At 32.3% G+C, this 12,232-nt stretch overlaps 2 protein-coding genes across 9 annotated transcripts; one reads left to right on the top strand and one right to left on the bottom strand.

Moving 5' to 3' along the window:
- Window positions 1–1,028: 1,028 nt before the first annotated feature.
- LOC118267122 (UV excision repair protein RAD23 homolog A) lies at window positions 1,029–2,316 on the top strand. Its single transcript, XM_035580921.2, has one exon. It carries the CDS (start codon window positions 1,169–1,171, stop codon window positions 2,114–2,116), a length of 948 nt encoding a protein of 315 aa, XP_035436814.1. The 5' UTR covers window positions 1,029–1,168; the 3' UTR covers window positions 2,117–2,316.
- A 1,091-nt stretch (window positions 2,317–3,407) lies between these two features.
- Window positions 3,408–11,694, bottom strand: LOC118267123 (cyclic AMP response element-binding protein B). 8 transcript variants are annotated; one of them, XM_035580922.2, is made up of 7 exons: window positions 11,527–11,694; window positions 11,049–11,222; window positions 10,595–10,744; window positions 10,028–10,190; window positions 9,458–9,529; window positions 6,822–6,944; window positions 3,408–6,741 (listed from the first exon to the last, which is right to left on the bottom strand). In XM_035580922.2, the coding sequence occupies exons 2-7, from the start codon at window positions 11,205–11,207 to the stop codon at window positions 6,539–6,541; spliced, it is 870 nt and encodes a 289-aa protein (XP_035436815.1). In that variant the 5' UTR covers window positions 11,208–11,222; window positions 11,527–11,694; the 3' UTR covers window positions 3,408–6,538. The 8 variants fall into 8 exon arrangements, with proteins under 8 accessions (XP_035436815.1, XP_035436818.1, XP_035436817.1 ...); XM_035580925.2 differs by having other exon boundaries at window positions 3,408–6,729; XM_035580924.2 differs by having other exon boundaries at window positions 10,595–10,738.
- Between the last annotated feature and the right edge of the window lie 538 nt (window positions 11,695–12,232).

Genomic DNA, 12,232 nt, shown 5'->3' with positions numbered 1-12,232 from the left:
ATAAAATTTCGATTTCGAGTACCTACCCGTTAAAAATATGGTAATCCCAAGTTTGAACTCAGGGAATTCCCTACAAGTGTCAGATTTGTTGAGAAATAGGCAATGCATTTTAAGAGTTGCCATAATCAATGTCGATAAAAATAACAAATATCAGAACTGGTTGACTAAAGGTGTACCGGGTTACCACAGGTCCGATACTAGTAATTTCAATCATTCCATATTCTTTTACCAAAAATTCATTATCCGTAGACCCAATTAAAGACGTAATTGTCTGACATTCAACGTACTTTAATAGAGTGTTGCCATACTTTTAACGACATATTGTTAATTCCACAAAAATATTTTCATGAATACAACAAAAGATTGTAAACCACAAGCAGTATATATAAAACGAACATTATAAATTATATTGGATTATACAGACCCAGGACAGACAAAATAATCTACAACAATAGACCAAACATTACTATGCTACAGCTCTTAATTTTTTAAATTTGCCGCCTTTTTCGGTCAGCTTTCGTTGGCCAGACTCTAGACGCGATTTAAAGGCTTCCCTGTCAAAATAATAAGAAATATGTAGCCTATATGTTGTCCTGATCTGTTAGTAATATTCATGCGAAACCAAATTTCATCCAAAATCCGTCCAGTAGTTATAGCGTTATTGAAGGACAAACAAACAAACTTTCACAGTTAATACTACTGTGATGCCTAGGTAATACAGACTTGCATACTAAAGCAATAACCAACGTTGCCAGTCATCAATTTTTAGTTCCCGCTGTTACCATTTCAGAATCTTATTTGCCAAGCTGTACATGTGTTACTATTCTTATTCATTGTTTATTTTAACTGTCCGTAATAGTTTTGTTTTATTTTCAAAGAAAACATATTTACGTCTGAATAAGAAATAATAGTTTGAATAATTACGTTTTTAATGAGCTGAGGTATAAGTGATCGCAATACTCACATATTATTCGAATAAACTTTTATCTGACATCGAATATTGTCTTTGGATAGATGAATGTATATCCGAACGCGAACGCTCAAAGACAGACAGCCGTGAGGTTATGTTTACTGCATAATTTTGTCGAGTCAGAATTCAGTCGGTTCGGTATCTAATTTAGGACAAAACTTGCTCAATCATTTAAAAGTTCTATAGAAAGTTACCAAAATGTTGGTGACATTGAAAACATTACAACAGCAAACTTTTCAAATAGAAATCGATCCAGAAGAAACTGTTAAAGCGCTCAAGCTGAAAATTGAAGTTGAGAAAGGTAAAGATTATGTTGCTGATCATCAACGGCTTATTTACGCAGGAAAGATCTTGCTCGATGATGATAAATTAAGTACCTATAACATAGATGAAAAAAAATTCATTGTTATCATGGTAACCAAACCGAAATCTTCGGATGTTCCGGCATCAACTACGTCTGCTCCCGAAGCTGGTGAAAGTGCTTCAACTGAAAGTGGTGATGGAAAACCAAAGTCCACTACCGAAGAAGCTCCTAAACCTACTCCAGCCGCAGAACCTGAGCCAGTCGCTGCATCTAATGAACTTGATTTTGAAGCTACAGTGCAAAGTATTATGGACATGGGATACAACAGACAGCAAGTTGAACAAGCGCTACGTGCTTCCTTTAATAACCGCGAAAGAGCAGTGGAGTACTTAATAACAGGTATTCCTGAAGAGTTACTTCAAGAACAGGATGCTGAAGAAGGCACTGATGAAGACCCATTGGCTTTTCTCCGTGATCAGCCTCAATTTCAACAAATGCGTGCTGTCATCCAACAGAACCCAAATTTGCTGAATGCAGTACTACAGCAGATAGGCCAAACTAATCCGGCATTACTGCAAGCAATCAGTCAACATCAGTCAGCTTTTGTTAGAATGCTTAATGAACCTGTGAACCCGTCAGCTGCTGGTGCAGTTGCCGAAGAGAATCCTATAGATGTGCCGCAAGTACAACACCCTCAAGTCTCACCCCAAGATAAAGAAGCCATTGAAAGATTAAAAGCGTTGGGCTTTCCAGAACATATGGTTATCCAAGCTTATTTTGCTTGTGAAAAAAATGAAAACCTTGCTGCAAACTTTTTGCTGTCACAGAATTTTGATGATTAGATTTAATATTTCATTGATATTTAAAGTGAAGAGACAAAATTAAAATGATAACACTAAAGTGTATTTAATATGTTGTCTACTACATCAATAGCCTAATAATACTTAATAGTGTTTACTGCTTGTTTTTCATGTGTAATTTTACACTGAATTTCAAAGATTTTGTCATAATTCAATGTCTAATAAATTTCTTATGGTTCAAATATTTTTTTAATCTTTTCTGCAAGAGTTACCTGTGTTTTGCGTATAATAAACCTATATTTTTATATTAACTAATACTGATGCATAATATTTATATTTAGTTGAAGTGATCAATCAGGTCTTCAGGGGATTGAAACAAATAAAACCTATTCCTGGGTAGTGGTTCAATTGCCCTGTCCATCTAGTTGGGCCATGGGTCATAAAAAGATTGCTTGGTGGCTGACTCTTCAATCTATATGGCAAGTTTAATTCTCATGCATTTTCTAGCAAATTACATATCAGACTGAAGTAATTGATTATTTAGGCGGGCAAAATGAGGACTGAGGAAGTACCTAGTCTTTCAATTCGAATAAAAATTACCTATTCATATAGGTACTGACTAATTGTTACTAAGTAAGATGAGAATAGAATGGCTATATTATAGACATACTATTATTTACATATTTTTTTGATGAAAATTAACCTTCTACTTGTAGACACTATGATCTAAAGCAAAGGTAACCATATTTTCAGGTTTCGACAAAAATACACAAAGATTTCTTTTGTTTCATACATACTAGTCAACTATAATTAGCCTGAGCCAAGAGATTCATTACAATTTTTTCCACACTATTCCACAGTCCCAAGTTATCACAAATTAATTAATTAAAATTACAGATAAGCTAAAATGTTAATACTATATGTTCAAACAATTTATTGACCATTGATATAATGTTAATGGCATTCAAATTATAATTTTATTGTTTTCTTCATATTATGTATACCTGTATCTTAGTCAGAAAATGTTTGTGTATATAATGTGTAACATCTTCAAAAAATATAAAATCATTTTGATAGTTATATCTCACTGTGTGTTTGTTACTAAAAACGGTTGAAGGAATCGAGGTGAAATTTGGAATTAATGGGTAGATTATGGTCTGGAAAAACACGGGTTACTTTTTATACCACGGGAACATGAACTGGGTGAACTCGCTGCGACGACTCGCGCTGGTACGAGCGAGTTCACTTCGAGAGATACAAAAATATCTCTGTCCACTCACGATGACTGACATGAAATTGAAGGTGTAAATTGGAATAATAAGACAACAAGAAATACATCAAACAGTTAATATTATTAATTTTATAAATAGCATTAAGTTAACATAAAGAGCTATGTTGGTATAAATTTTATTCATTCTAAGTAAAGGCACTTTCCACAATGTCTATCATTAATGCTAAATCATTTGCCATGATTGATAAATTAGTAATACATAACAGTTTCTTCCATAGAACAAGTACATTTACACACAAAAATTAACATATTTCAATCTACTTCTTTATATCAATAATAAACAATTCAATTGTTGTGAAAACTGTACATTATAACACAAAGAGAGTATAAATCAATCATGGCAAATAAAATATAATAAAATCTTATTTTAACTCTGGTAGTCAGCTAAAATTACCCATTCACAAAAACAAAATACATTATGTGTATATCATGATGTGGATGATAGAATTCAACGAGTCAGGAAAGTAAATAAGAACATGAACCCCAAATACATTCTTCTTAATGGGTAAGACATAAAATTTGATTGTATTTGATTAAAAACAATTCACTTCTTCATCCACATTATTACACTAGTATATATACAGATTTTTTATACATTCTTTTTTACATATCTTTATTTATACACAATGTACAAAATTCTTATTCTCATTTTAAAGGTATGTATCATTTTATTAGTATAAGAAAAATAGACAACTGTACATTGCAATATGGATATTGCACAAAACAACTAAAAATATTAACTTTGGCTTATCCATTATAAACACCCTGTATGGTGTTAAAGTATAAGATAAAATCAGTTTATACAGTGTTATGTATTTATCACTTCAGTATCTTCAATCACAGACATGTGACAAAAACTAGCAGCAGCATGTTAATTATTTAAGGTTTAGACAAAAATGTTGGTTTCTACAAACGGCCAATACTGAAACTGTATCTACTACAATCATTAAACAGCACTAGTGGCCAATACTGCTGGTCATCATCAACACGACTCATTTTATACTACAATATTTATATTGTTAAACATGTTATTGGGGTTGTTGAAAATTAAAAATCTATTTAAAATATAATAATAATGAAAAAATAATTGTTCATTATAAGGTATACATAAATAAAACTGTTTAATTTTTAAATTTAAGTTTAGGCGTAGGAGGTTGCTACGTTACCGCTCTCTATAAAATTAAGTCAGTAATGACGTCACACTATATTTCTAATCAATATATCGTCAAAACTATTTAATTCAGTAAAATATACGCGTCTAATGTTTTAAATTAATATACCAGACGGACATTTAAAAATAAAATTTAAGAAACAACCCCAAGTTAATTATGAAATAATCAAGATCCAGCTTTTTGTAAAAAAAATGGTTAGAAAAACAATAATAACTTTAACTTATGAAAACATCTACAGTCGTGCAAACGTGAGAACACTAGCATTCCTGCAACTTAAGACATACGTATTTATTTGACTGTAGCAAGCGGTCCGTGTATAACTTATTAAAATTATTATTCGACATGCAAAAACGGCCTTGAATATTATAAACTTAAATGGACGAATTTATTTGTAAACTGCCATACTACTAAATTGACTTACATGCGGACGGCCTGTTCGTAAACTGTTGACGACGTTTATTTATTTATTCCGCATTCGGGTAAATGTGACCATTACAGTATTCATTTTAGTACAGTACATGGATGGTTAATGCATATTATCCCTTTTTCCTGTCACCTTATGACTTTTAGACACGAGCCTTATAAAGTCTCTAGTTAATTGTAGTATTGTACATATAAATGTAGCCTACATTCATATGTATAATCCACAATCATACAGTTAAATAGAAATCTAGTATTCTCACATATGTTTTGTAGTATCTTGTATTACATTTTACATTCGTTATGCTTACGGCACGCGGCACATGAACATAAGTGGTGCAGGAAACTTGTTTTTACATATTTTTGGCAAGAAAACAGATGTGAACAAGTTGCAGAGTTTGTTAAGAAACAAGAGTATATACAACTCACAAGACTTATAAGAATGTGGAGGGAAAATAAAGAGCACACTAAATACATTATAATCAGTTATTAGACAGTAAATGGAAAATAATTAACAGTTGTGTGTGCTAGCCTCCACATTCTGTTCATTCATCGTTCCCTGCACCATTTAAGTTACCTAAATGGCAGTCTATGAGCTAAATGGCATTTTAGCGTAAGTCGATTGAAAGATTAGTAACTCAATAAATGAAATTGATACTGACATAGGTTTAAATTTACGGCAATTTATCCAGTCGTTTATCACAAAAAAATCCATTTTGCTCAAAGCACAGGTGCCGCGCACTCGTCTGCAGAAGGTTTAAAATTTTTTATCCGGTTACAAGATCTCACATAAATGTAATTTATATTATAAGAATAGTCCAAGATGTGGCCGTTTATAGAATAACACAAGCCTTAAATCGGTACAATAATTATATACAATTGTCCAATTCCAAAAGTCGACTTTCAACGATTTTCACATTGGTCAATTGTGGTTTACCACATTAAGTCTTAAGTAAATAAAAAAAAACAAAAGATAACGAATCTTGGATAAAAACATATTTTAAGCATCTTGGCATCAAATAATTGACAATATTGAACTCCTAGAAAATCATTTACCAATCATGTTGAATGATTTAATAACATTACCGCCCCAAAAATGGCACAAGTCGAACTTGCTTGAAATGTATGCTAAAACATTTTGGAATGGTAAATAAAGTTATGACTGACATTTAAATTCTATTTAACGAATAAGCCTATATTAACAGGTTTTATATATAAAAATCAAACAGTGTCGTAAATAGCTACTAATATGGTGTCGGTTCTGTTATTATTATACTGGATAAAAATCAAACAAATGATATGAAAACAACAATAGAAAATTACAAAACACATTAACAATTCAAATACATCAAATCTAACAATACTTTAAAAAAAGGGATTGATCAATCAATGCATGAACAATAATAATTGACTTGACATTATCAACTACTAAATACAGAATTACAAAATTGTAATCCTCACTAAGTTGATAGCCAAATCAAGCAATCCGAATGCAGCATTTTAGCACAGACAGTACAGTAACAACGTGTGCCTATCGGCTCTGTGGCAGGGCAGCAGCACACCCTTTTAGCCAGCTGGACCTCATTCTGTCTTTTGTTGACAGTATAATTCCTTTAAGGATTTTAATTCTTCTATTAGTGCTTTATTTTGGTTCTCAAGCACTGCAACTCTGTTCTCTAGACATTTAATGTATTCTTTTTTCTTCCGGCGACATTCTCTTGCTGCTTCGCGATTTTTCAACAGCCGTAATTCACGTTTACGTGTTTGGTCTTCTAACATTGGACCTGAAAGTATTGTAAAATTTACTGATTTATCAATATATTGTTTTATAGTATAATAGTTAAAAAATGATTTTTACACTTACCGGGAACATAAAAATGTTCGTCTTGATTTGTCGAGTACTGGACTATGGCTCCGCCTGCTCCTCCTCCGGATACAGCCAGTGTATGTAAACCACTTTCAGTTTGAAGAGCACCCGCTGGAATTACTAGAAAATAAAAACAGAATAATCAAATAAGGTCAAAATTAAAGAAAATTATTAATATCGTAAAACATGATACACATCTACTAATAGTTTTTTAAAAGGTGTAATTAAACTGAACCACCTATCCCAGAAAAGCTTTAAATCACACCTTAAATCCATATAAAGATTGTGCTCTGTTTCGTATATGTTACAAAAGGAGGAAAACAAATGGGCATCGCTATAGCTTTGTATATTTGTGAGGACAAAATAATAGTTGAAGCAAAACTGTCTCTGGCACTAAGTATTTCTAGAAAAACGTGTTTGCAGAAGTTTTCAAATTCTATAGGGCACACATTGCCTAGCTTTCCACACAAAAGTTAGATTACTCAACCATTGATGATAGCTGGCACTAGCCAAAATATGCTTTATCAGTCAGCGACCAGTAAAAAGACATTAATCCCCACGTTTGCTCAAGGTCAAGGTGGAATGGATTTCAACCGTAATAATTATATAAAATACGTAGAAATTATAGGTTCAGGTTTCTGTACGATGTTTCCCTTTACCGTTTATATAAAAGAGGCTAAATGATCCCGATCTCACGATCACTCAACTGGTAGTTGTAGGTTTCTCTTTGTATTTGCGGAGTAACGTGATAAGTAACATAATATTAATATTAAATAAAAAATAAAGTTACTTAGAAATAAGTATGAATAAGCAAAGTGGGTTTAGTAAGTTGTAAGAATGGCGTCATCACGCCTTCTCGCCGCGAATTACGTCACCGCGTGGAATATTAATCAGGTCTCACCAGTGATGACGTCATTGTAGTCGGAATGTGCCTACAACTGATTTAAACCTATAAATAAACATTTACAAGTGATCAAACATAATACAACACATGTTAATAAGGTCACGCAGAAAACTTAGATGGATTTCTAGATCAGCATAATTCCCTTGCACCATGAACATTTTATGTAGAAACTAATAAACTTGGTAATTGAGGCCCTGTAGATGTAAAACATTAAATAAATGTCTAATTAAGCACAAAGAGGTAAACAGAATACTTAATTGTTCATTTCAAGGTTACTAGCTCTACACTAGACACTAGTATTACAAGTTGGATATTTTAGTCATCAAAATCGAATATCATACCTATGACTATAATAGTAATAGTTAGGTATATTCATAACATAATATTTAGGGTATTACCTGTATTTTAGTATGTTATATAAACGATTTCAATTATGTGTTACTTACTAAACTTCTTTATTATGAAAAAATAAATAGTATTACTAGGTACTCCCGCTATTCGCCATTTAATGATCATAGCGTTATGTTTTATAGCCTTCCTCGATCCAACACAGTAGTTCAGGGAGATTTTAAACAAAAAGTATTAAAGTAATCATTAGTATAGAAGTATAGATTATAGATGATATCTGTTACTGGTGTACTGTAATTAATCAATCACATATGTATTAGCTCTAAACTACTCAGGCGTACAAAAGGTGATTGAACAATCATTTGATAAATATAGATGCCTACGAGAAAATTTCGTTCATAAATAATATAAATAAATATACTAAAACATCTAATGTAATTTTTAGACTGGTTTGTTTGTCGCGCCTATTCGCAAGTTATGTCACTTACATAGTTTGGTGTTAGGATAACTTACGATTAAGTTTATTATTTATTTATAAGCAAGCATATGTTTATTTTTCTCTACTGACTAGTAATAAATATCATGTAACATAACGTAACAATAGTTTATAAATATGTAATTAATAATTAATATTTTTTTGTATTTCCAGCATGTATTTGATGACTAAAATATTACTTTTAAGCTCCAAAAGGTAAATGAGAAACTTAAAAGTTAAAATGTTATGATATTTACGTCTCTAAAGAAATACGAAACCTGTTTAATAAACTTTTTGTTTGGTAACCCATACTATATGCACTAGCTGAGTCACATTATTTAATAAAAAAATATGACAAGAACTATGGACACACAAATAAAAGTAGAAGAATTAATTTGTTGTACACTAGTTTACTAAACGAAATGTGCCCCTGAATCTAGTTTTGAGATGAGATGAGCTGCGTTCAAGCTATGCGACGCGTAGCTCCGTAAGCACTGCGATAAACTTTATCGGAATATCTAATGAATCAATCATAAGAAAATACCATATTTTCGAGAAAATATAGATAAGAGAAGAAAATGATAATTAATATGTATAAGATTGTATGCAGCATGTACGCGATCTCAAAAGGCTTACGTATAAGGTGAATACTAATTAGGAATTGTAAACGAAAATAATAAATTATGTTTCAAAATTAAATCTAAACTCTGAAATACTAGAGTACCTAACAACAACCTTCTTATGGAGTTTAAAACAAATGATAATAATGGCAGAATCCTGAAGCTGTGGTTATGAGCTGTGTACCAACACAATGTACAATAAGTTATGTATGATGCGTTGTAACAGGTTAGTGACACATGTTGCACACAGAAACAAAGAGTGTCAACGGCGGCACATATAACTGACCTGAACCAAATGATAAAGAAGATGACAGCGACACTTCATTCTCGTTTCCTGGTTTAGATCCCATGCGATTGTCTGTAATATCATCAGGTTCTTATACTTATGAGTATTTTGATTTAATTGTTTCCACCTTTTTATTACGAGTGTAATATTGTTAACATTGTAATACCGTGAAACTAAATGACCTAAGCAATTGACAAGGAAAATAATATGTTATTTTGATTAAACACTTAATTTTATAAGTGAGCATATTTAAATATATCATATTTGCCGTTCTTAATTAAAACATTGTTTCTAGTACATTGTGTTGTGGAAATGGAAATTAATGTTTGAGTATACAGTGAATATTAAATGTAAAATTCCGCAATTGAATATGCTGAAGGCTTATGACATACATGCATCAAATATTTTTATTTATGTAACTTTCCATCTCATAATCACTTACAGGAAATTGCCTTGAAGCTTAACCATTATCTTAAATATTTAAAAAACCATCACAGCACAATCTTTATATCCAGATACTTTTCCCATTTTGTGTTATTTAAATCATCTCTTAAATTAGTAAGGACTCACCGGCAATTTCAGCACCTCCAAGATCATTCAAGATTTTGCGATATGAGGGACGCCTGGTGAGCATTTCCCGGTACTTTCTCTTGGGGCTCTCATCACCACTACAACTGTCATCACTGCAGGATTGGCCTTGAGTGCTGACTAATGAGTTAGGTTCTGGTTTAATCTATAAATAAATAACAATATTATAATATACCTATAATTTTGGCATTCTGTAGATTTCATTAAGCAGGTGTTTACTTCTTTCACTTTAACAATTATTGTTTATGTAATATACTTTTTAAATAGGTTTGAGTATCTATTTGTTACAATTAATTACAAAATCAGCTCAGCCAATTAATAATAATATTCATAAACTGGTTCTCTTAAATAAGGGCAAATTTTGCAATAACATCAAACCACACAGCTTATTCCTTCATATGGGAATGTTCTAAATAATTCACAATCAATTTACCTAACCTTAGGTACCATACTAAAACATGTTATGGTTAAAATACAGGTAATGGAGCAGCATTACAATATATTAAACAGATTCACAAAATTAATATAAAAAAGAAACAATAACAATACCTGCAATGTTTGCAATGTTCCTTGTGTTGTGTGTATCACTGAACTTGGTTTGCTAACAAGGATCACATTCCCTTTTGGTAACTGCACAGATTGTATATTGGATGCTGTTTGAATAACAGATTGTTGGTTTGGTTGTATCACTGACTGAACCTGAAAATATAAATATCTAAATTTTCTCCAAAAAGTAATAAATATTAAACAATGGACACTGTGTTGTAACCAAATCATAAAGAAATGAAATTAAGAACCCTACAGTTTATCACAATTTTGATAATTAGTAATGAATTGCACAAAATATAAACAACCATGTAACATTAAGCTTATTCACCAGAATTCTACTGAAGTATTAATAACCTATCAATACACAGGTTAATGTAACAGTTATCACACAACTACATTGTAAACAGATATTGAGTTCGAATGTATGCAAGTAAATAAAGAGCAAAATAAACACCTGAGCAGATGGAGCCTGGGTTGGTAATGTGAGTTGCACAATGCTAGTGACAGCTACTACGTGGGGTGCTGACGCGGGCGCCGAGGAGCTCGCACTGCCCAGTGGATCCGCAGGACCAGCACCGGTTGAAGTGCCATTCTCTTCCACCATTCCATCCATGCCCACTAAGGTCACCTAAAATTCAAGGTCAACTTTCTGTGCATTCCTTGATCTTCAGACATGCTCAAGGCAATATCTTTCGATGATTATAAACACTCTCTGTTTTTCGGAAGTTTCTTGTTGGCTTGAAAATCCTAAAACGGAATCATCGCGTCATAGATGGGACGCGGAATTTCCTATTGCGTCTAATGCATACGCAACATATTTTAATGATATTTACTAGATTTGAGTGTCTTAATATCGTGGATCATACAATAATTGTGAATCCAAATATAAGTAACCATGACAGGTCGCAAGGTTTGTCTTCACAAGCACTCACCAGTTACGTATTCCTCGTCACCGTCTATGCTGCGTCCGGAGTGGGCGAACGGGATGGTACGTAGTAGCCACGTCAACTGCGAGAAGACTCGTCACTGGCGGAGACCTATGATCTTGTATGCGTCATAACAATATGGCCGAAAATTGTCAGACGCATGCGCCAAATGCGCTGATCTTCAATGTTACCCACCTACGAAATTGAATAATAGGAGCGAAAAAGCATATTTTGACAGCTTACAAAATAGTTTTGGAGGCTGGCAACTGTAAATTCGAATAAGATTCGAATACATAATATATTGCATATACGGTCTATCTATTTATTCATGAAAAGTATACTGTTTAGGAAGAACATTCAAAACTATGGCAACACACAGTACAAATAAAAGTACGTTGAATGTCATGAGCAATGATTCCCTTATACTTATTATACTATTTGCTCAGACCAAAAAAAAGAGTATATAAACTTTGTCGAGTTTAGATAGTATTTTTGCTCGGCTTTGAAATATTTGACACACATGACATAATTCCTTATATTGTACATTTTAGGTTAGTTTTGGTTTGTAATTACAACGCGACCACAGCTTTTGATACTATCTAGTTACATATAAAGTAATTTTTATTTGGTCAATTATAATGTCAGTAATTTAAAATAATATTGTTTTTTATATCTTTACGAGAATTACGAGGCTTTTCGATCAACAATATCA

The sequence above is a fragment of the Spodoptera frugiperda genome, chromosome 23 (genome assembly GCF_023101765.2).
Source record: "Spodoptera frugiperda isolate SF20-4 chromosome 23, AGI-APGP_CSIRO_Sfru_2.0, whole genome shotgun sequence".
Lineage (NCBI taxonomy): Eukaryota > Metazoa > Arthropoda > Insecta > Lepidoptera > Noctuidae > Spodoptera > Spodoptera frugiperda.
This window is presented reverse-complemented; position numbering and strand designations above follow the sequence as displayed.